Genomic DNA, 25432 nt, shown 5'->3' with positions numbered 1-25432 from the left:
GTAACAGCGGGAAACTGCTTGCGCCATTTGGTGCATGGCACAACGCGACAAGATGTTTACGAAGAAAGACACAGCATTGTCAACGTACAGATGACTTCCGCTTCTTTAATGACTTGCGGAAGCCTGTTTATTATTTTTTTTATTTTTACACGAATGCACACCAAGACGTGGGCAGAGAATAAAAGCCTCTTGGCATACCAACGTCTCGAGCAATCATAACATCGTTCCGCCGAGCGCGCGTATGTCACGTCCGCGGCGGAACACCTCCGTGCCCCTCTCAACAGGACCAAACTAACACATGCACAAGTGCATTACAATAACAACGTGTCCAAAAAATCAATGTTGAAAAAGGGATTTCTCACATCTTGCATAACGCGCTCTCGCAGTCTGTCGCATATTACCATGCACGAGACAGAGAGACGTATGGAAGGGTCACGAAACAAGAATGCCCTTCGAACCGGCAATAAAACTCTGCACTCACGTCACAACGGTACGATCTAAACAGTGTTTTATCCTTTGTCGGAGTGCTAGCATGTATAGCTTCGAAGAAAGGTGCAACATTACAAGTATGGATGTATATAATATTATATATATATAACTGACTTTGGTGGCGTCAACCTGCAAAGCATCGGTTTGCGGAGAATGACGAATAACGCGTGTTTCTTACTTTGTATGGAATGACCGGTGACGCACTTTGTTTGCTCGGCGAAACGAAGCGCCGCTTGAACAGCACCCGTTTCGGCTTGTGGAAACATACGTCGGCCGCGAAAGGAGAGAAGCGTTAATTTAAAATCTTTGAGACGAGCCTTGAAAACTTTGCGGACACTTCGACGCCGCACTTGGTCAACTCGAACGACGTCGGCCCACTCTGTAGTCTCCAAAAAACGGTCAGTACAAAGGCGTGCCTGACATTGCTCGAAGGAACGTGCGATGGCTGAACATACTTGCTAAGTACGCCGGGAGACCGGCTACCGGCCGCCCTCCAACGGCCGTAGCCCGAGCCGTTTCGAGACGGTGCACAGGTTTGTTCGCGTCACTTTTGATCGCTCTGTAGTCTCCGTAAAGCGAGAAAGGAGCCGGCAAAGGCAGGACGCAGTCTTTTTCTTTTTTCAAAATGGTATCACAGCACACTGGACGACGGTTCTGAACAAAAGTAGCTCGCACGCAACTAGGTTAGATGTAGCCTGCCTTTCGTAAAAACACAAAGAATGCCCGACCGGGAATTGCGGGGTTGCCAAAAGTAGGCATCTAACTGCTATGAGAGGATGCGCTTGGTTGCCAGCGTGCATAGGAGACGCGTCCACTCGTTCAAGCGGAGGTCGGCGTGCCGGCCAACATTGTGCCAAGACTGTGCCAACATCGGGCCAATGTTCTCTTCCGTAACAATATTTACAGACTCGGGGTCTTAAAGTATCAGAATCCAAGCATAAGTTCTCAAGCTGGTCTCTTAGGAACTGTGTCGGGCCCCCCAAAGCACCCCGTCATAGCTTCGCAGAGCACTCAAATTTCTCACCCCAGCCCCCTAAGTAAGGCGCTCTTTAAGTTTAAGCACTATTTTAGCAGATCGTAGATTGATACTTGGCTACTCATTGATACTTGGCTTGAGTGAGCCAAATGATACTCATTGATACTTGGCTTGAGTGAGCCAAACACTCCCTTACCGTTTACAAGGTCTGTAGCCTCCCGTACTGCTTTACCGCAACAATGCCATTCAAGGCAGAAGGGCGTTCCCTTCAGATTGAAAAGCTTTAGAACCGCTGGATTGCAATTGGGGCAATTCTGTTGCCATTTCCCACGGTTTTTAGGTGCTAAATAAGGGACTTATCGTTGTTGGTATCAAACTACATTTTATATTTCTGCTTGTAATTCAGAGGCACCACTCTTGTCTCCATCTTCATGTTAAAAATGTCCTCTAACATGATAACTCATGTTTAGTTTGTATCCCGTTAATGAAAGTCTTGTAACACGTTTAATTTACCTAGTCGGCAGTGGAATGTTTTTACGTGCGAAAATTCGCTTACGGAATGTTGGCTTTACGACTGCTCTAAAACAGGACAGAGGCGGTCGCACTAACGACGGCCATTTCGGAATTTTCTAACCCAAGTTCCACTTCTGGGTAAAAGTAAGTCTACTACTAGGCAAAAAGCAGACATTGGCTTTCGAAACAACAATGAAGCTGCCATTTTTTTCTTTCAGCTCATGATGATACCAGAAGCACACAAAACAAATGTTGGCACAATGTTGGAACAGACCGGCCTCAGACCTGCGGGTGTTATTGCTGCAAATTATAGCTCGTGGGTGGCAATGCGTGTCGGAGTGTAACATTGTGCTAGTCAACTATGGGAAAATATGTTTGCTATATACTTTCAAAGTTTCGCCGTCAAGGCATTGGTCTATTCACAGTATTGCATCAATAACGGTAACAAGAAAATAATACCTCCGTTCGGTCCGCGACCGCCACCAAATCAAAAATGCAAAGGGACACGGTTTCTAAGTGAAATATCTATCACAAAAAAGAGTAAGTGACTCCTTATATAAGCATGTGATTTAACACAGACTGACCTCCTACCAGTAAACATGGCAGAAACATGTCATAAACATCAAAACTGTACAATTCGCTGAAACAGAATGACTACCATTAACCTCGTAAACCAAACAAACACTGTACATAATAGTAAACTCCACACCGTAAAAACAAGTCATAAATGGCAAAACAACACGATCCATTCAAACGGAATGTCGACCGTAACCCTCGTGAAATGAACAAACGCTGCATGTTTGCGAGATGGAAACGAGTTTGCCCTGTATGACGCCAAGGTATTGCTAAGACTTCTGCGGCTAGAAAGGGGCGTCCGCCCGATGTTTCCAACACACGGCGAGTCGTGCCGAAGGAAACGCGAATTCCTATTGGTCCTTGCCTCCTATTGCAACGTGGCTGGGGAGAAGCTATCTCAGCCCTTCACGTCTTCCTTGGGACTTAATCGCCGACTAGCGTACTGACAGGGACCACTGTGGTCGAGTGACGAGAAAGGGGCACATTTCTAAATGGCGGGGTGACGTGCGTCATTGTTAGAAAGGACCACGAGATTTCAAAAGCGATTAATAATGGTGCCCTTAACGGGCCCCCTTAATGGTGGGCTATTAATGGAGCCAAAACGAACATCCCCAGTCGAAGCCTTGCGATAAACGTTGCGGACAAAAAATCAGAACGAACAGTCGAATGACGAGATTAGAGAAGGTAACGCGGCACGAGCTGCACAGCCGTCGAAGCCGCGTTACGCTTCTCGAGCAAGTACAGATTGACATTTGCAATGTCACTCCTTCACTCTCAGGCGGTGACTAGAACGTGGGTGAATGGTGCGACGCTAAACGGTGCCTCGTCGCCGCAGACGCGACGGTGGATCAAAGTGATTGTGTTCTTGGGATCGGCGGGCCGTGTAGCCCATTGTGCGGCCTCCCCAGAAACGATGAAAGCATGGTCGGATTCGGGGCAATTGTATCGTGGCCCGAACGATCTCGGCGAGGTCGTTCGGAAGCGGCATGTGATCGAAGGGTGAAAGCTGTTCGAACGAACATCTCCAAAAATAAAGAGAAGACGGCGTCACGCCATTAACGTGCGTGCTCCAAAGTTGTCGCAGCTTTACCGTACTCTTTCCTCTTAACAAAAAATGTAAGGGGGGAGGAAACGAGTAGAAATAGAGGTTAACGACGCACGTAATATAAAAAAAATTGAGGTGAAGAATGATGATTCCGTTTAAATGCTAGGGACGAGAGAGATGAGACACGAGACAGAACGCATATATACACAAAATCAAAAATCACTAAAATAAAGAAGAAAAAATTTCACTACATCGCGAAACAACCGAATTCTCGCAGCACCCCCGGAGGCGCTTTGAGGCCTCCAAATTAAATCCTCCTTCCCTACAGCACCACTTGTACTCCTTCTACAACAATCGTGTAAACAAAATCGCCAACAATAACGCGAAAAAACCGGCGTGCAAGGACTCCGCAACCGCAGGAGTTGCTTCTCGCCGTGTGCCAACCGCGGGAAAGAGTCGCTGGATGCCACCGGAGTGCAGCTGCGTTCCGTCGCAACTCGGCACTCAGCACCAGGACACAAGGACGTGAGAAGTTCCGGAGCTTTGGTACTTTGGTGGTATCCAGCGATTTCTGAGCCAGGGTTGGTAGCCTAACACCCGAGGGTTAAAGGGGACACCGAAGAAAATTTCAAACTTGGAGTCTGCAGTAGACGTTTGCTGGCGGTACCCTGCCAGCATTGCTGCTACTGCCGTGTGTCCGAAACGGACTCCGCAGCATCGGAAAACCGTAGATGGCGTAGCGGCACGTCGAAACGCGAAGACGACGCAAAAAGGTGGCTGGAGTGAATTCTGTTGCATACGGAGGCATGAGCCAGTACTTTCGAGAGCTGCTTTGGACACCGTCGAAAGCAATCACTAACTCGTGCTCTCCGCCGAGCTCTACAGCAATCGCTCGACCACGTCATCGCAGTCAAGTAATAGACCGATCTCGCCGGCCAGTTTCATAACGTCGCCGCAGACAGCAGAGATCGTGGCAACTTTTCGTTTTTTGCGAATGCGATAAGTGCGCCGTAGGTTCGCACAAGCAAAGCACGAGACGGCACGAGCTGTCTCATGCTTCCTGTGACTGAAGCTATGTCCGAAGCTTCTAGATCAAAGTCGGTTGACAAGCATCCAGAACATCCATCTGCTTAGTGGTACTCGCTACGCTATTGACCCGGCCCGTATGGAACGAAGCGATGGAATCGGTGGAACATTGGATGCACATTGCCTGCTGTGGAAAGCGATTCTACAGCGTTTTTTATAAGAGATAGCAAGTTTGTACAAAAGGAGCATCGTCCGAAAATGGTCCTTCGCCGTTGCCCGTGGGAGCACGGGCAACGGGGAGTCCCTGTCCGCCCGTACTTGCTCACGCAAGGGCAAAGGAGAAGGACCATTTTTGAACGACGCTCTTCCACGAAGCTCGTCAACCGATAGGTCTAAGAATTTCGGTTACGGCAACATCACGCGTGCGTGGATCGGTTAGTGAGATCGGTCCATCGTTGTTGACCTATTCAACGAGCGACGAAGAAGACAGCAACGCAAAAGTTCCCTCTCTTTCTACACGTCAATCTTTGAAAGCGGTTTCCCTCGAAAAAAATACATTCGCCCTAAACATTTCTGAAAAACTACCTTAACGTCCCGATCACCCTCGTTATCATAAAACGCGTTAATTAGATAACGTTCGAAACTTTCTTGGTGTCCCCTTTACCCAACCCCCGAAAAAACGACGGCGGGAGAGGCCGTGGCGCCTTTCCCACCCGTGCGAAAGCGTCCCGGCGGGGTCGCCGACCCTGCAGGTGGAGCGAGGGAAGGATCAGCGATCTTCCTCGCCCGAGTCGGCCTCGTCGGTGGTGTAAGCGTGGTTGAGTCCCCGGATGTGGACGTACTGTACGGTCTTCTTGTTGTCCCGGGTGGTGGAGTCGCTCCACCAGGGGTGGGCAAACAGGTCCTCCACCTCCTCCAGGGACTTGCCCTTGCTCTCCGGCAGGAAGAGGAAGAAGAAGAGCCAGCCAAGGGCAGACACCCCCGCATACAGCCAGAAGGTCCCTGCAACGGCGGGCACCAATGGCGGTCGTTCTCAAAGAAGCCCGTGCCGGCCACAATTGTCAAGCATCTAAGCTGTATCGTTACTCGAAGCAAATAAGATTGTCAACAAAATGTTTGTATCGACAGCCTCGCGCTTATTGCACGAGTGGTGACTTTACTGCCCCTACAGTGCTTCCCACGCTCTCTAAATCTTTCCAAAAAACCAACTGATTTAGTGATTTTCAATGACACTCGGCAAGTTACTAATTTGGATCCATATGTTTATTTCCACTAACAAGAAAGTCTACGAACAAATTTTAGTCAATTATTGAGATCATCCCGACGAGTAGCCCCCTTATTATGTCCCCTTGGCCATCTAGCTCACCTACATAGACCGCATCACTGTAGCTTGCACAAGTTTTTTTTTAAAACAAGTCTGTAAAACCTAGGAAAAAAACACCCTGTACAGTTCAATGAGAAATTAATGGCCTCGATACCACCGCACCAAAAGTTATTCGCACAACACAAAGACGGACGCAACAGCGTCCGGTAACGGTAGGACCAATCGCGACTCCGCACTCTACGGCGCGTGCCTCCGTACGGTGCCTTAAACGCGTCTCCGGCTAGTGTCTAGAATCCCACACCGCACGTGCATCAAAACGGGTCCCAACGTAGCGACAAACAACGTCACGAAAGCCGTTGGGACGTGCCGTCGAATGTCGCCATTTCTGGCTGCCAAATCATCCGAGGCGTCTGCTACACCCACCACCGGTGCTGTGACAACGCCGGGATCGCGGCAGACGACGACACGACACTTCCACGACGTCGTTCGGCGGAAATCGAGGGACCGCAAATGAAAATGCGGTATAAACACATCGGTCGGAGGCACGTTCCGGGCACCATGGTCTCGGACTCACCGTATTTGGTGATTGCGTCGGTGAGGGTGAGGAAGCTCATGGACACGAGGAGGTTGAAGGCCCAGTTGATGGAGGTGGCCAGGGAGAAGCAGGTGGAACGCGCCCACAGAGGGTAGATCTCCGAGTTGATGGTCCACGGCATGGCACCCAGGCCTGAGGGGCGATCAGTCCAGAAGAATCACCGCCGCGTATTCATGGACACTTGACGGGCTAAGATTTTGGGATTACTGGGTGATCGCGGAGCACCGAAAGACTCGCTGTGGCTCGGCGTCAGCATCAAGACTGGGAAGTGGCTGCGTTCTGCTACTACAGTGGAGTCGCGATAATTAAAACTAGGATACTTCGTACTTCCGGCAAACAAATTAAAAACATTTGGTTGTCTATGTTTTCAATGCATTTAATAGCGGCTTCATTCAAATAGCATTTTCGCTTAATTCATTCTATTTGTTCATCGCAGCGCGTCCGCCCTTTTGAGTGCGCTTCTCACCGAGCACTGTGTACTCTGGGAAAGCAATGCGGAGAGCGAGTCGTCTGCTTCTGTGCAGGAGTTGCGGTGAGAACGACGCCGAGCTCCGATTAGCTTTGATTGAAAGGATAGTGGGTAGACCTGAATGCTAGATGCCTTGAGGTCTACCCACTATTTTTCTTTTCTATCAGCCAATGAGAGCTCAGCATTCTGACATCATTGCAACCCCTGTGCAAGAAGCAGACGGACTTGCGCTCCGCATACCCACAAAGCTAGCGGACATCGCTTCCGCAGTATGCGGGTGCTCGGTAATAAGCGCACTCGATGGGACTGACTCATCGCAATAATGCGAGCAGAACTCGCCTGGCAATCTGCATTCATTGTTCGAGCTTGTTTTTTCTTTTTCTAAGAGGGTTCAGTTTGAGATTAAAGAAAGAGTATTTGCATGTAGCAAGCACACTCATAAATCCCCTCGATTAGGATAGCTGGATGTTTCTTTAGGTTTAATTTTATGTCAAATCTGTCATTTACATGCCGCACCAATGTAGGCATTGGACCTTCGGAGGCCACGGTTCACAGATATACGTAGCTATGTTAAAACTAACTGAGCTCAGAAGTATCAAGTGTAAGGTTGAGAACAACCTTCACAAGTTCAACTGAATTTTTGTTTAAGCACGGTACAATGGTAGTAAAAGGCTTGGAGAAACTATTCGACATTCAATTAAAAAATATTCGGCTAAAAACCATTATTTGCTCCACCAACGTTTTATGTGTATGCCTGCTTATATATAGGCCTTGTAGAGGAAGAGTAAAAAATCTGCTTGGTATGTCTAGCTATTCCTATATCAAATTGCTACTTTGCCTCACATCATATTTAGATGAATTTATGATAATTCAAACTTTTGATACTTCAAACTAGAGTCTGTGGCCTCCTAGAGTTTGAATTAATGAGAGTCGACTGTAGACCCTCGCAAAGACTAGGGAGTCTGGTGTGGTGTGCCACCTCTCGGCATCAACACTAGGAAATGGCAGCATTCTGCCAGAGTCCCTAGAAACCTAGCGACGCCCATTGAACCCGTCCTAATGCCCGGCAATGCCGACTCAACTCGTCGTAATGACAAACTGTGGCCGACATACTGGCCCGGTAAGGACAGCTCAACTCCTTACACCACAAACCCATGGCCGACAGTCCAGCAATGCCAGTTACACCTACTGCAATGCTGACCTGTTGCCAACATACTAACCCAGCGACGCCAGCCGAACTCGTCGTAATGCCAATCCATGGCCGACGTACTGGTCTGGCGGCGCCGGCTCGACCCGTCATTAACCCCCCGACTAGCGGCCGACGTACCGGGGGAGAAGGAGAGCAGGTAGAGCAGGAGTCCAAGGATGGTCATCCACCAGTATGGGCTCGGGCACCAGTCGAACGCCCAGACGTAGCCCGGCGTTGCCACGGTCCCCGTGCCGTTCCCGGCCCGGCACTCGCCCACCGAGGAAACGTCCAGGCTGCTGGGGCTGCTCGGAAGGCAGGTGCCGTTTGCGGAGCTCCCCGCACTCCCCGGGTAGCAGAAGCCGCAGCTGGGATTGGTCGTGCAGGAAGCGCAGGTGCTGGGGGGACGAGCGGCCGGCGGTCAAGCACCCGTCGTTCCCTCTTCACGCCCGTCGCACACTGTTGGTGCTGCTCGACGTGGTATAAAACGCAAATCCGCCTGATTCCGGGAATTTCGAGGTGTTCGGCGATTTCATGCCAAGAAGTAGGCTGTTGGCGATGAGACGTTTCAATAGCTACCTCTTACGGTTCCTATCTAACGTCACAACGTCATGTTTTGCAGTGTTTGCGACATCAAATGTGCGTCCTACCCATGTGATGTGAAACAGCCATTCGTGACATTGTCGAAAGGTTTTCGAGCCAATAGTAAAATAATTATGCCCCCCCCCCCCCCCCAAAAAAAAAAAAAATTAAATATATTAAAATTGCAAATGTTCCACGGCCGTGTTCTTTCGTTGAAAGAGATTGGGAGAGGGGGAGGGGAAAAAGGGGCGACTGCTTCCCCCCCCACCTCAAGCCTGTCCAATACATCTGCACCGAACACGTTGTTAAGCGTTGGAATTCGAAAGACGCCAACAGATAAGACGACGCAGAGGAAACAATGCATGTCATGCCGTCTTCCATGCTGTCGTCCTTCCAACTGCATGAGGTAAACGCTCGCCTGTAGTTTGCGCAGACACCAGTGAGCAGCCCTTCTCCAGCTGGAAGGGCGGTCGCCGAATGCAGCTCCGCCATCTGGAACCCGACAGCCAGCACGCACAGGCTCGCTATGACCCCTGCGGCCGGACGAAAAAAGACGACGACAATGAAACAAGTGAACACAAGCACCTTACGAGCACGTTGGTATGCAGACGACAAAAGCTCTAACTTTTTTTTCTAACCATGAGTGGCGCGCGCACCACACATGGTGCGCGCGCCACTCACGCCAGAAGAGGGAATTAATGCATAAACCGAGGGACGACACAAACACATTTTTCAACAAACAAATGCATTATACTAGGAAGTTTTAGAGAACTGTACATATTTTTAGTGCACGTTAGCGTTAAATCTAGCGCTTACGTTAGCGCACGCCAAGCAAGAGAGTTTTAGAACAGCGTTCCGTTGCCGCGACGCAAAACCCAAGCATCTCATGCTTGAAACGCCGCCAAGGTACAGAAACAATTTTTATTTCACACACAAAATGCTGTAACTTGACAAAAAAAAAATTTTTTTTTTTTTCTTTAAGGTATTAAGTACTATAGATTTGTTTAAATATGAGAATACAATGCCAGTGGTCGACCGGTCGTGTCTGCTGGCGTTGCCTCGGCAAGAGGTCTCGTATACTGATCTTCGCACACCCTATGTTTGCCGCAGCAAGTTGCCGGCAATCGTTGCCCATGTTGCTGGGTCTTCCAAACCGTTTGCAAAGTGCACCTCCCATAGGAGTGCTGTGTCGTCCTGTACTGAAAATTGCAGCCACAAGGACGCCACCGACCTCACACTCACGACGGCAGTCAGGGCTCATTCACACTGGAAGCGGATCTGCGTTCGCAAAGCGGTTGCGAACGCGGTTGTATAAGGATTCAGTACAATCGCACGTGCACACGATGACATCAAATGCGCGTGCAATTGCACTGGATCTTTATACAACCGCTTTCGCAACCGCTTCGCGAACGCGGATCCGCTTCCAGTGTGAATGGGGGGTCAGAGCCACAGTCCTGGGAGCCGCCATTTTCTAACTGCACTCAGCTTCGATTCAGCTTACCTATCGCGCATTATGAATCCTCCTGGGAGGAAGACAGAGACTCTCTCCATATGTGCGCAATTTCCAAAAAATAGCGTACGCTAAAACGGCGCCCGCTAAGTGCCAAACGCAGTTAGCGTTTGGCCCACGCGGAGTGGTGACGACGCTATTCTTTGCGTATGCAGAGCTTTTTCATGGGCTATTGTAAAACTCCTCGCGGAAGTATCGTATGCTTGTTTTGCTAAAAGATGTGCCACTGTCATACCTTGTTTGGTATGTTTATTCCCTCTTTTGCCAGACTCAGTAATGCTAATTCCATAGAGAATAATTCAAAGTTATCTACTTCTCCCTGCAGCATACTTCTAGGCAGGTATGCTTTAACACACAACAAGTGGGTAACACACTAATAGCCGACACATACACTGAACAGGAAGGCTTTTTTTTAACCAGCTGTGACCTTCAGGCCCAAACGGGCGGGGTCTGATTCTCATTAATCGGGTTCTCAGTGAAAGCTAGAGCTCATGCAAAGACCGGAGCATTTAAGAAGAAAGTTGAGAGCGCACCTGCCAAGCTGACAAGGACAAGCACGCGGCGTCCGACCCTCTCCACCAAACCCAAGCCGATGAAGGAGCTGGCAAAGTTGACGAAGGACGTCGCTGCGGCCAACCAGATGGCTTTCGATGGGTCGTGCACCCCTGACATTTGGATGATCGTAGCGCCATAATACCTGCAACCGGAAAAAACAACAAGAGGCCGTTTACTGGATTTTCTGGACTATAGTCCACACCCGGTGTATAGTGAGATGTGACGTAGAGCAATACAGAAATTATCATTAACATTCTCTGTCACTCACGAAATCCACCACGTCTCGTTATAACGAACGAGCTGTAACAAAACAAATCCTCATATAGTCCACGCCATAGAAAATTTTAACATCTAAACCTGCATAGTCTGTAGGCTGTAATCCGAAAAATAAGGTAAGTATTACACAAACTGGCTTGTAAGGTGAGAAAATTAATTCGAAATTCCCAGAAAATAAATGCCATAGGTTACAGCCTGAAATGATTCAATGGGACTCCACTGTTGAGCCTGTCCAAGCATCCGGATGGCCTAACTTTAATGGAGCTTCGAAGCAGACGGACAGCACTACTTTTCGAGCTTAAAACATGAAACTCTATTCACGAGGGACAAGTCAACAATCCATGACACACTTAAAACTGGCGTTACTGCTACTGAAAAAATTAAAAAAGAACATGGAATGCAGCAGACGCCACACCTTATGCAGTATGACAACGAGCGGGGTCCTTCACTATACCGAGCTACTTGGCCCGGCAGACGGACATCATGTTAAAGTGACCCGTCCCGTGCTATTGGCGTAACTGTGAACAGAGGGAGGACTTACAAGGCAATGATGCCAACTCACATGACAGTATTAATGCCTGCAATCTGCTGAAACATCATGAGAGCACAGCCAACCAGCAGCGCCATGCGAAGAGGTCCCGTCTTCAGCACCTGCATCAGCGCTGATGACGCAGCTGCAACACAGATGTCGACTCAGAGAACCACAGCACTAGCCAGCGGCCTTCGACACATGCACGTCTATCCGTGCGAGCACGGGCATGGTAAGAATCACTGAATGTCTTCAAAGTATCACATAGAAACTCAAAATGGCACTCAACCGCTTGCAACCGCCTAAACTTTGTTTGCTGTAGCCTAGGCTTCGTTTGTTGTTAGTAAAGGCCCGCATTCACAGATGGATGTGCCACCATTTTTTTGCACGAATGTGTGTCTACGCGGACGTATATGACATTGTTCAACCGCTTCCAGCCACATTAACACAATTCTAGAGCACCCGTCTTGCAGCCAACGTTTGATGGCCTTTGTTATGAGTCCTTTTCAAAAGTAACTACAAATTTTCACAACATTTCGGGTGTCAGAAAACATCTTAAAGTGGCAGGAAGTGACTGAACTAGTAAAACACATCCATCCACGAAAAAATGTGTTCACCCAAAAAACACAAGGGCACATGAGAGTGTGTCTATGTGTGTTCAAATAGGCCCAAAGATAGTGGGATGAAGCCAATGAAATCTGAAGCAAGGCCCACATTTGATTGGACAAATCATTGTGTGATCAAGTTCACCATGAGTACACGAGTTGTAATGGTGGTACCGCACGCGACAGCGAGAGGGTGCAGAAATGCATGCGTAACATCAGATCTTTTTAGTATTCTCAGCAGAAGTTTTGCAGAATTGGGTTCAGTGGTTTACGCCAGTTTTCGTGCGCCATAATTTCCGAAGCGATGTTCGTCTGCAAATTTTGGAACAAAATTGGTCCGAAACTGACATCTCTGAAATGGAAAAAAAATGTTCGTGCAAATCACTATAACTATTATAGTCTCAAAAGATTATCCGAAATGTATGTTTGCTGTAGAGTCACGCATTTGCTGAGAAAAACGAAAAGTCATATCAAAACCACAAGATGAGCACAGGACAGTACCATTAGAGAGTAGGGCTTTTTCGGGGGGAAAACTAGGTACATGTGCTTAAAGTAGTATACTTAAATTGACACCATTTTAGACTCTACAATGTCTTTTCATGGTAGCTGAGCAATCATAAAATTATTTTCAATAAAAAAAAAAAATCTTTCTAAAACATTACTTTTTGGAGAAGTTTCGAACTGCTCATAGCGCATCTTGTTTAAACCGTCTGGTGTCGTTCTTTGTGAATTTATGCTATTTTGATGTTGTACACTCACCTGTTAGAATCTCCTGACAAGATTGGCAACACCAGTAAATAAATATAAAAATAAATTTTAAAAATGAATAAACAGTCGGTCCTGCAAACAGTCCACAGGACCCCTGAACCAGTGCGGAGAGCAAGTCGTCTGCTTCTTGCGCAGGAGTTGCGGCGACATCAAAACGACGCTGAGCTCTGAATGGCTTCAATTGAAAGGGTAGACCTCAATGCTAGATGCCTTGAGGTCTACCCACTATTTTTTATTTTTTTTCAATCAGCCAATAAAAGAGCATGGCATCCTGACATTGTTGCAACCCCCGTGCAAGAAGCAGATGAACTTGCGCTCTGCACACTACCTACAAGACGAAGCTTGCACCCCTCCCCCCCCCCCCCCCCCCCCTTACGTCATCGCTAGTGGATTCAAGCAGCGCCACCTAGCTCGCGTTAGCAACACCGCCGGCACGTCTAGCGGCGTTTCACGAGCGGGACGCTGGAGCGCGCCGGCGCTAGGACGAACGCATCTGCTGCTTTACGCCATCTCTCGACGAGCTACGGCATATCTGCCGCTCAAGGCGGGTCGGAGATCCACTAATGACGATGTTGTGCGCGGGCCTTCTCTTTCGGGTGGTATTGCCCCGACACTCACGCTGTCCGTCCACAGGCTCTACGTCAATGCAGCCGTTCTTCATGGCCTCGAACTCGGGCTCGATGTTGGCGTGGGGTCCCCGGAACCTGCGCAGCACCTCGACAGCTTCCTGGTAAGCGCCCTTACTAGCAAGCCATCTCGGGGACTCCGGCATCGCCAAGAAGCCCAACAGCTGGATGAGCGACGGCACGCCTGCCAGGGCCAGCATGTACCTGCAGCACAGCCGTGACGGTACATTGGGCACTCAGACGGCGAATGCGTCCGTTACGTTTGTACCTAGAGCGAGCTCTCTACTTGCCACATCCACACTCTTCTGCCCTAAAAGACGAGACGAGAAGCAAGTTGTTACTTGGGCAAACCCGCTGCTCGGAAGTCTCAGGTGCCAGAAAACCTCAAGGACTTGTGTTGTCGTCGTCATTATCCTTGCTCTGTCCATCTCTTAGCACTTTTAGTACCTGGTGAACCAACTAGCCCCGTTCACTATTTTTATTTGAAACTCAAGGACTATACTCCGTTTCACTCTAAGTAGACCGCAGCCGACCAGTGGCTGTCCTAAGGAGGGGGGGAGCAAAGAAGGCATGCCCCCTCCCCCCCCAGACCTCTTAGCTCTTTTTTTCCCCCGTTTTCTTTTTTTTAATTTGTTTCAAAAATACGGGAGCACTTTTGTTCACTGGAAGTGGCCAGTTGATTTCAACAATGTACACCAGCCACACCTCATGGATTATTTCAAAGTTCTGTCATTACAAGAGAATGTTAGCCATCTCTTTTAGGTTTTTTGGTTAGGTGACACGGCAGCGACAGCAAGCATAATTTACTGGACACTGTTCACTACGACTTGCTCTAATGGTCGCCTCGCCCATTCCTCCCAAAACCAATTTCTGGAACCGCTGTCAAAAGTGTGTCGTCACGGCGCTCGTCGTCTTTCTGCGTCTGCTATCACCGGCTACACCAACCGCGCACGGAAAGAAAGCAGGGTTGCGGGGCTTTTACTGTGCGTGATTGGTTGTGCAGGATATGGCAGACGCACAAGGAAGACGAGCGCCCCGATGACGCACTTTTGGTGCCACTTGACTGGCTCCAACACTGGCGTCAGCTGTGGATGGACTTGGCACAAAACTGAATTTAGTGAGTACGCGGAGATGCAATAGATAGTTTAGTGCCTTTCAGTTCTATCTTCTATAAAGTTTAAGACAAATGCTCCAAAACAAAGAAAAACAAACTGTAAAAAGGCATAGGAGTGGCAGAATTACCATTCTACACTCTTTTTAAACAGTCTGGTTGGGACATGTGTGTCAATAAATAAATTTTACGCAAAAAAAATAATTTTTTAGTGGAATATTGACGGCGAGAGATATATCTGAAATTCTGTGCGCGAAGTCCATGACGTCACTAGTCGTATGGATTGACCATCTCGGTCGTGAAGGCGAAGACGATCCACCTCTCCTCCACGCGCCCGAAATGCCAAAAAAAAAAAAAAAAACAAGTGGAAAAAAGGTGACTGCCAACTAAATCGCATCTTGTGCCGTCAATATTTCTCTAAAAATTTTTTTTTTCACATAAAATTAATTTTCTGACACGCGTGTCCCAACCAGACTTTTAAAAAAAAAAACTTTTTTTTTTCCTTTCAGGGGTTCTTTAAAGAAGCCGTGAAACAACAGTGGACTTAACTGTTGTACACCTTACACAACTGTGCTGACACAAGTGTGTCAGCGCTTGTGTCAGGTGGTACACCTGTGACACAAGTATGTCACAGGTGTACCACAAGTACACTTGCACGCAATCCGCCTACCAAGAGGCCTGTTTGTCGCGGTGTAATCTCAAGGATAAAATCGGACTATTTCTTCCGGTCTCTGTTTCGTAGGGCTTGCCGATGCAGTCGTGGGGATTACGATGTTGACATGGTCGTAGGGCACAGCGAGCATACGACGCACCTATCAAAAGATAGCGCCGCAGGTTACAGCCATCGCCAACTCGGTCGCCTGCAAATGCGTCCACTGTTCACCCTGGGGCCCAATTTCCGTCACCGCCAGAGTGAAATCTAAGTTGTTTCTCGCAGAACGAGCGAAGAATGCAGTTTGTCTGGTACGAAGCATCATTTGCAGACAAAAATAAACCAAGAAAACGCCATATGTTGTCTGCTAACAGATCGGAAAAAAAGTTTATCGTCTGCTACGACCCGAGAGCCGTGGCGAAGTGAGATCGGACACAAGCTAAAATTGTGACTGTCTGCTATTTTGCGTTGGAAGCCACTGACAACTCACGCTTTATTTACGATCCTCAAGTTGTTCTGCTGCTATACACAAGCTCAAATTGACCAGTGAGGGAAGGAGTACTAAGGACAAGCACATCAGAGGCCACAGGACCTCTCTCGCCATTTGTGTGTTGGTGAGACGTTCTCGCCAAATGTTTTGTCCGATTGTGAACTCGCGAACGGGTCAAGAGTTGTTTATTGGTTGATTATGCGCAAGCTGAGGGGCCACATCAGCAGCTGAGAACGCTCTTGCTCTCAACTTGAACAAAATCGGACCTCTGACAAGTTTGTCTCATTTCTCACAGGAATGGAAGCTATGCTTTGAAATTTAACCACATAAAATGCACCGCCTAAATGCACATTTGGCGAAAGTTTGGCCTTTCTACGTGCAGGCAGCCATTTTTCCATCTCTTTTTACAGCGCTAGGACCTATCGTGGCCGACGTATACGTAAAATGCATTATTGTAAAAGGACTTAAGTTTTGCAAAATTTGCAACCTGAAAAATATCACGAAAAATTTATCTCACAAGTGTATATACACCTCATGGTAATAGAATGGATATATATAGCATAACAGTCCAAATCACAAAATTTTGCGCACCCAAAACATCTCTAACCTATGCACCCCCCCCCCCTCAAACTTGCCAAAATATTGAGTCTGCCAAAATAAAGTTGTTTAGAGTATATTATACAGCACAACCCTCCCCCCCCCCCACCCCACCCCACCCCACCCCACCCCACCCCACCCCACCCCACCCCACCCCACCCCACCCCACCCCCCCCCCCCAAAAAAAAAGATTAGTGTTTTTTTCACCGCAAAAATAAACCGCATTGCACAACGCTCATTCTTCACCCAAATGTAGCGTTGGGGTTCGAACCAGGTGCCGACGTTTCGGCACAAACCGTTATCTTATTTAAAAGTTATGCGATTTTTTGAAAATTTTAATGGAAAAATGGGGTTTATTTTTCCCGTTTTTGGCAACTGGCATTATAAAGCTCCATGCATTAGAGAGCTCTGTCGGCCACCATTTTCTCCCACTGAAAATTTCAAAAAAACACTTATAACTTTTGAGTACAATAATGGTTAGTGCTAAAACTTTAACAACTAATTTGGGCCGTGAGCGCTACCTTTGGGCGGAGAATGAGTGTTTGGCAAAGCATAGTTTATTTTTGTGGTAAAAAGAAACCCTGCAAATTTTGTTTTGGGACACCTATATAATATATTTATTATATATTAATCTGTTATTATATTTTACTATATATAAAACATGCCATTCAGATTACATTTAAAGTAAATATCCTGAGAGATGACTTACCCTCTATTTTTGGCATATGGTTTGCTATTTTTTCAATAACACCGAAGCATATGCCCACTTCCTGTAATTACAGTGTGTGATAACAAGTTTGCCAGATCACATAATGTGAAAATTGCATCTTTATCTTTCCTCGATCACACAACAAAAGTTAGCCCACTCTCGACGTTTCCCCGATTTGCTCTCGACTTTGGGTGGGCTATCTCTCGGGACATTATAGGGCACACATAGAAACGGCTCCAGGTTTCGACAGCCGTTCTCACCTCCACCCGTTGACGGAGTCGGTGCTGAAGAGTCCGTCAACGACGCTGGCCACAAACTGTCCGCCTGTGATGAACACCTGGTTGATGGACACCAGGAAGCCTCGCATGTCGGCCGGCGCCACCTCCGCTATGTACACCGGCACCGTCATCGACGCCAGCCCTGCAAAGGAAACCCCCCAGAGGGCACTTGTCAGCACCGCCGCTCCTCCCAAGGCCCAGCAGCATTCTTTTAAACTGCCATCACCGAGCAAATAATCTAAGTCTCTTTCCACAGCATAGAATTTGCACCATCAAATATGTTTATCTAGGCAACAACAAATAAAAGTGACCACCAGCAAGGGGTCATGAGTCACTTGCAAGCCACGTAGATGTTGTGCCACATTACAGATCATTGGTTGTTTATTAGCATAGAAGTAAAGAAGTGATAATGACGATGATGATTGGCATTCTAAAATCTCCATAAAAAGTAGGGGTGTGCAAATACCAGTTCGAATCGCACAGCACTGCATCGTTCATTACCTACACAGTGAGAGGGAAAGCCACGGCAACCAGTTTTCTTGGCAGTGGTAAAGTTAGGGATGACGCTGCACTATTCTATTTGAACCGATATTTGCACGACTCTAATCAAAAGATGCAACAGAAAGGTTGCCACGGTACAGGCTGACAGTTATGACTCGGAGTGCTAGAGAGAGGGGGAAAAAAATAGGGGGGAAATTTAGTAAAACTAAAAATTTTAAAGGATAGAAATTGGGAAGTCTACTATGCAGACATAAAATAAATCAAATACAAAAATTTGAAAGGATAGAAATTAAGAAGTGTTACTATGTAAAAAATAAAATAAATAAAATACAAAAATTTTGAATAATAGAAATTGAGAAGTATAGTATGCAGAAAACAAATAAATCAAAGTAAGAATAACTGTCCCAATCCGGCAAGCCACAAAACCTCATGTCTCATGTAGAAATGCAATTTTTCAAGTCCCTATAGCCCCGCAACGGCAGCGAAATGATGATTCCACATTGCTTTGTTAGGCTGCATAATGTCCGTCATCTTAACACACACTACAGCGCACTACTGCAAAAACAACACTCACTCCTTACACACGAAAAATAGGGCGAAATTCAAACAAACCGTGCTGACTGACAACTCGTTTTTATGTGTCTTCTTCTACCTCTTGCACTACCGAATTTCCCGAATCACGTGCACCGATCTCCAAAACGCCTATAATTTTTTTTCTCTTTTTCTGTCAGGTTTAAAGATGGTGTACTGATACAGTTTTCATAATTCCTGGCAATATGTTCGGCTTCAATAATTTCTCTAGTTAATTGGTGACTGTTCCTACCTAAAATTGTACAAGATGGCAGGTGAACCTCGCACCCAAAATCACGGCAGTGTATGCCCAGATGGCCAGAGTTAGCTCTGGTACTGTTGTTTTTGTGTTCACGGAGCCTATCATTAAGGCATCGTTCAATCTGCCCTATGTGCATTTTCCCGCACGAAAGGGGAAATGAATACACCACCTCCTCTGCGCACTTGACGAAGTTGTTCTGATGTTTTTTGGTACAGCTTACTGTTCCGTGGGAATATGGTGAGTTGACTTGTTTGCACAGGTTGGCAAGCTTATTAGGAGCAGGAAAGACGACGTTGATGTTGAACTTGTTATCGATTTTCTTGATACCATGAGAGAACCTGTGAAAGTGGAAGAACGACTGGTCTCGTGGTTCTATCTCTGGCTCTTGGTGTGACAGATGTTCCTTTATTTTTTTTTGTTTTCAGGATGCTCTCTGCAAATGAGCAACCAACTTGAAGAAGCTGCTACGTCCGTCATCTGTTTACGGGAATACAAAATTCAGTGTTTTCGCGCGTGCAAGCAACTATTTGTTCTGTCAAGCTCTCAGCAATAACTATGGACTGTTCATCATAGCTTATCAGTCTCTTCCTTTTGGCAACCTAATTGGCATATCTAGGTTACGTCTTGTCTCGATTCACAAACAGATTGGCACGTGTACATTGATATTTCCTGTTGCGCATGACGAACCTATCCACTGCCTAAAAGTACAAGCAGAGGTTCCAAGGAGTTGGAAATTCTCCAACTTCATCATGTGTGCTGCTATCAGGTGCCATCTGTCCCACAAGATAACAGAACATACCATCACCCAAGGACTGCAAGCCCCTTCCACATCAGCGTTTGCTTACAACCGAGTTCTTGTGACCCGTTACCATGAGAGAACGGATGGATGGATGGATGAATCCGGCTGAGCCCTTTGGATCGGGCGGTAGCTTACACCACCTAGCCATTTTGTTTTACCATTTAAGCTTAGAAGATTTAAATGTGAAATCTATATTCACTCCGCACTGCAAAAGAAAGTGAGGCTATAAAAACCCCCTTGCCATCAGTTAATAAGAAAATACCTAGAACGCACCGGCACGCTAGTGCCATCTACCAGGTGACCCCAGAACTCCACTTCACTAGAGCAAACATTTTGCAGTACTTGCGAGAGCAAGTGTACATACTAACAATGAGAAATGGCTGACTATAACAATATCGAAAGTTTTTCAGGCAAATTTCCCCCTGAAAAGATTATGACAATAAACTTATCTTAGAAACCAATTAACCACCCGAAAGCCCAGATCTGCCCGTACATTTTTCCCTTCACTCTCGTTTTCTATTTTACAATTCGCTCGTTATGCCATATGTAGTTCCATAAATGACCGCTGCAAGGTCGTGTCACCACAAACACACCATATAACTACCATGTGCCCCCGAATCCGGGTGAACCCTTTAAGGTGACCGCGTGAATCGGCTTAATAAAGTATCGTACAACGATTTACCCAAGACGTGCCTGAGGGAGGTGGAAACATTGCATCAAAATTTCAAAGAATGAACTTACTCGAGTAAAGAGTAAAGGAAACGAGAACTGGTTTTCTCTACCTATGACACTCGTCTGCTAGCCGTGCAGCCTGACTCGCGCAACACCCGACAGATGGCAGCAGCGTTGCCCCGGCGGCAGCTCAGCAGCCACCCGGTCGCGCCAAAAGCAGACCTTTTTGAATCATAACTGGTGTATGTTTTTTTAAGTGCTGTAATGGTCAGTGCATGACTTCTTTTTCATTCCCTTAAAGGGCCACACGGTGCGAGGCGCGCTTTAGTCAGTAGTCCCATCTTTCCCCTTGTTTTCTCTCTCTGCATTTCGGGTGCTTGGAGGAGAGGTGGATCGGCTTGGCCACCACATTGAGGTGGAGAGAGTGTATGACCATCTTGTTGAGGTGGAAAGAGAACATGACCATTCCGTGACATCATAAACTTCGCACACAGAATTTTAAATAAATCTTGCGCCATCATTATTGCTCTAAAAAAAATAATTTTTGTGCAAAATTTATTTTTTGACACACATGTCCCAACCAGACTATTGAAAAAAAAACATTTTTTTTTCTTTTCAGTGGCCCTTTAAAGGTTGTCGTACAACCTCAGTTTTCTGCAGGGAAGGTAATCAATCTCCTTGGTGCTTTCCTTTCCTAAGCTGCGAGGGAAGCCAAGTTGGGACAAGGTAAAAAGTGGAGAGGATATAGGAAAGGAGGAGGCGGGCAAAAGTGGAAAGAGTAAAGTGTGCATCGGCCTTTAAACGGACACAAAACAAAAAAAACAATGGTTCATCGCAGGCACGTAGCGAGGGGGGGGGAGGGGGCCTATGGGGCCCGGGCCCCCCCAAAATTTTCTATTTTGCTGGGACCTCCTCTCCCCCGCCTCATACAGCATTTTGTCATGGGTGGGCCTCCCCCCCCTCCCCCCCGAAACAAAATCCTGGCTACGTGCCTGGTCATCAAGTAATTTCATCTAGATGTCGTCTACTTTTGGCGCGACCGGGCGGCTACTGCTGTAAGTCGCCGTAGGGAAGACCCCAACGAAAGTTTACAGCAGGTTGTTCTTAAGTATTTTCATAAAGTGTCACAATATCAAAGCGTTAGCCAACAAGTTCAATGTCTACACAGCCTTTAGCACGGATTATAGAGTGAACCGTTTGACCCCCTTTGCGTCAACTATTTCAGGTTGTGCGAAAAAATTAAAGATGTTTACAACTCCCTGTAATGCTGAATTAGAGCGCAGCTCTAGAGGAGGGGAGGAGGTTACAGAGGGTACAGGGTATGCACCTCCTCCCCCTGCTCCCATTTAGCGGGAAATTTTCACTACATTTCCTGCTAAACTCAGCGGAAAAAATTCCCCGCTAAATTTAGCGGGGAAATTATTCCACTAAATTTAAAGGGGAAATTTTTGCGCTAAACTTAGCGGGAAAATTTTTTCTCTAAATTTAGTGGGGAAATTATCCCGCTAAATTTAGCAGAAACTTTTTCCACTGAATATAGCGGTGAATTTTTTCTGCTAAATTTAGCAGTGAAATTTTTTTGCTAAATTTAGCAGGAAATTTTTCCGCTAAATTTAGCGTGAAAATTTTCCGCTAAATTTAGCAGGGAAATTTTTTTGCTAAACCTAGAGGAAAACTTTTTACGCTATTTTTGAGGAAGACATACCCTCTCCTCCTCCTCCTTGTAACATCACATGTGACGTCATTATGGGAAACGTCCCATAATGCAACGTGCGGTTACGCCGACGGCGTAACCGCAGGTTGCATTGCTCAAGACGGAAACGGGTGCCTAAGAGCTGCGCTCCAAAAGATGTGGATTGTGAGTCAGGTGTCATTTACAAGATACCCTTTTTGTGTGCCCTCTGTTATATCAGAAAAACTAAGCGTTGTGTAAATAAATGGTTGATGGGACGTAAGCGCTGTATAAACCATAGAGTTATTATAATGTACGCTAGAGGTTCAACTGGTGCTAGTGTCCATGCAACTTCCATGATGCAAATTGAAGCAGACAGCAACCAGTCTACTTTTGCGGTGCTCCTGTGCATTCCTATGGGAAAATGCGCGTGCATTTTGTCTCTTCACCGGAAAATAACACGGAACGCTTTGGTTATTTGGGTCATACCGAATAGCATGTACCTTGGTTAACATTGTAAAAGTAATTGCTCTGGTTAGCGCATTTTTCTTCATCAGTGAACGATGCTTAGCTTCGCTACATTTCAGTCCCAGACATGTGTTCCACAGCAGGTGTGTAAAAACAAGCGACGATTCAAAGCAAAATAACAATCGAAAGGAATATAGAGTGTTTCAAGGCTCGCCAGCATTCCGGTGACTCTTGCATATAGATAATATGCCAGTCCTGTCACTATATGAAAATGACCCTGTCGTGCATGGATTGAGCGGATAAAAACATTCAAATAAAGAATAAAGTATGTGGGCTATGAAAGGTGTCTTTTCGTTTGTTTTCTCTGCCGGGCAGCTTTTACCGGGCACTTGTTCTCAAGATTTCGAGCCCGCGGGTGATGTTTTCAACGCAGAACAAACATCTTCGAACCTCTTCACGAGCAGAAAAAATAAAGCGTTACTTACTTATTTAAAATTGAAATATATTACGTGGCCTACAATTCATTTTGATCGTACATGCACGGGTAGTTACCGATCCAGTGTTACTGCATAGTTCTTGCCGTCTCCCTTAATTTTCAGATATCCTTCGTTCGTTTGGCATGTATATCCCTCATGCTGAAAAGCGCCAATGTCGTGTTCGCGCTAACAGTGTCCTACAGTGCACATAAATACACGTACGGAGCCGTTAAAGCACCATTTTTAATGCGATGAATTTGAAAGAGAAATGCCGTAACTGACCAATTATTTCATCGGCCTAACTGAGAAATGTTACAAGCTACCTAGTACGTACAAATTATTCGGGATATTTGCTCTTATGATCAAGCACAGGAAGAAAATGCACTCACTCTTTCCCATAGAAATGCATTACCGGAAGTCAATTTTGGACTGGTTGCTGTCTGCTTCAATTTGCGTCACCTCTAGCGTCCATTATAATAACTCAATGGCATAAACATCTGGTCGAACGTAACAATTGTATACCGTTGTGGAATTTGACATCAGTGGAAGAACAAGAAAAAGATTACCAATATGATAAAAGAATCACTCACAATACTATGGCACGGAAATGCTGTTAATAGGCTTTCGTTTGATTAGGACCACGAACCCCGGCGGTTTCTTAGGCTTTGAAAAGTGCTGTCCTCGAAGTGACTACAAGTTTCAAGGAAAAAAAGTTCTTTTGTTCGTTTTGGGTGAGGGTGGCAGGGTTTAAAGATCATCTTTCTGCATGATCATGATTGAAAGATCATGTGCACCCTATTTTCAACCATGAAGGGTTACTACATTAAACTCTTGCGTGCTATGATTAAAACTGTTTCTCACTACCACCACTAGGGGATTCTTTTCGGCTTCTGGTAGGCCAAGAGAGCATGTCAAGCCCTCTTTCTGCATTTGGTGCACGCACTGGCTCCGCCCGCGCCTCCCATTAATCAAACTCTCCCTATACACGGCTCTAACGCCCACTCGACCAAAGCAAATAATATCACGTGACGGCCGGAAATCTGGCGTCCAGTAACGAAGCCACGCAATTACCAAAATAGACATCCGATTCTGACGAGAGAAAGTGCAAGGGATATGGCTCTCCATACGTCATTGGAGAGGGCCTTGCGTGCCGCTAACATTTAGTATGCGCAAGCAATCGATTCCTCGACGGAGCCGCAACTTTGCTTTTTGAGACGAACCATCGAAAAGGATACCCCGAGCGACTCAGCGCCACTCCCGAGTTCTCCTGCAAGATCAATGCACGCGAGTCTGCGCCGGACAAGAAAAAGAAAGAAAAAAATTCCACGACGCAAGTCGCTTAATTCAATTTTGAAGCGTGCATCTAATGGCACATGGCAATAAGACAACAACTGCGTATCATCTGGGAGAAAGTAAACGACGTCTACAGCAGCAGCACATGCATGCAAAGGCTAACAAAGCAAAACCAAAAGAAAACGCAGCTGTGCGGGAATCTTGACTCATTTACTTATTTAGTCGCTGTTTATAAAGCATACATCGAGTTCGGGGAGAACATCAAAACGATAGAGCTGAAGATTTTTTTTTTTTTTCTTTTAGTTCCTTCTTGAACGATTTAGCAATGAAACAGAGCTGTCCACGGAGAAATGATAGCTATCAAAAAAGGAACAGTGACTGCAGAACAGTTTCCGTCGGCGCGGTGACAATCAACGACCAGCCCCAGCTGTGACTTGTAGCGAAAACGCGAACGCGCGTGACTTCTTTCCGCGCACCTTTCCACTGCTCCACGGACGAGATAAGCACCGTTCACAGCTACCCAAACAACAGAGGATTAAGCCAACTAATCCGGCGCTTATTTTTTTAATCGGCGCGCGTCTCAAAGCATAAAGAATTTGGGACGGGCTCTGGCAGGAGCCACCATGCATGGAAGCGCGAGGAACTTACCGATCCCAGCTCCTACGATGAGTCTGCCGCCGAGAAGCATTCCCTTGTTGAAGGCGACCCCCATGAGCACGGCTCCGATGGTGAAGACGAGGCTAGCCGCCAGGATGACGGGCTTGCGACCGAAGACGTCGGTGGCGACTCCTGCCACGATCGCGAACGCCCATGCCCCGGCGATGGTGATGGACACCACAAGCTCCTGCCACAGGTAGTTGAGCTGGAAGTGGCTCCGGAGCTGTATCATGGCCCCGGACACGACGCCCGTGTCGTAGCCGAACAGGAAACCTCCGACGGCCGACAGAGCGGTCGTGCACAGCAGCAAGCGCGTCAGGGGGGTCTTGGTCTTGGCTGCCCCGCCGTCCAACATGATACTCCGCCGCTCGTCGTCGTTTTGGAAGCCATTCATATCGTATTTCGTCTCTCGCGCCAGCTTGAATGGCTTCGGCCCCCCGCGGGCGGGCGATCCGTGTGTCGTTGAGTGATCGTACGGGAGGCTGTCACTAGCGGGTCGAACTTGACGGAGCGCGCGAGTGATGGACGGCGTACCTGGCGGCTTGTCGGCCCTCCCCGATCGAGTCGATGAAAAT

At 47.0% G+C, this 25432-nt stretch overlaps 1 protein-coding gene across 1 annotated transcript; it reads right to left on the bottom strand.

Moving 5' to 3' along the window:
• Positions 1–76: 76 nt before the first annotated feature.
• LOC8028744 (proton myo-inositol cotransporter) lies at positions 77–25432 on the bottom strand. Its single transcript, XM_029967016.4, has 9 exons — positions 24849–25432; positions 17470–17629; positions 13643–13854; positions 11685–11796; positions 10825–10988; positions 9200–9314; positions 8341–8597; positions 6524–6676; positions 77–5627 (listed from the first exon to the last, which is right to left on the bottom strand). Exons 1-9 carry the CDS (start codon positions 25249–25251, stop codon positions 5395–5397), a joined length of 1809 nt encoding a protein of 602 aa, XP_029822876.1. The 5' UTR covers positions 25252–25432; the 3' UTR covers positions 77–5394.

This window comes from Ixodes scapularis, unplaced genomic scaffold (assembly GCF_016920785.2).
Source record: "Ixodes scapularis isolate PalLabHiFi unplaced genomic scaffold, ASM1692078v2 PGA_scaffold8__174_contigs__length_109621045, whole genome shotgun sequence".
NCBI lineage: Eukaryota > Metazoa > Arthropoda > Arachnida > Ixodida > Ixodidae > Ixodes > Ixodes scapularis.
This window is presented reverse-complemented; position numbering and strand designations above follow the sequence as displayed.

Coding starts and splice junctions, on each gene's coding strand:
- LOC8028744 (XM_029967016.4), bottom strand. CDS start 25,251: ATGAATGGCTTCCAAAACGACGACGAGCGGCGGAGTATCATGTTGGAC. Junction 13,855..17,469: donor GACTCCGTCAACGGGTGGAG/GTGAGAACGGCT, acceptor GCTGTGCTGCAG/GTACATGCTGGCCCTGGCAG. Junction 11,797..13,642: donor AGAGCCTGTGGACGGACAGC/GTGAGTGTCGGG, acceptor TCTGTGTTGCAG/CTGCGTCATCAGCGCTGATG.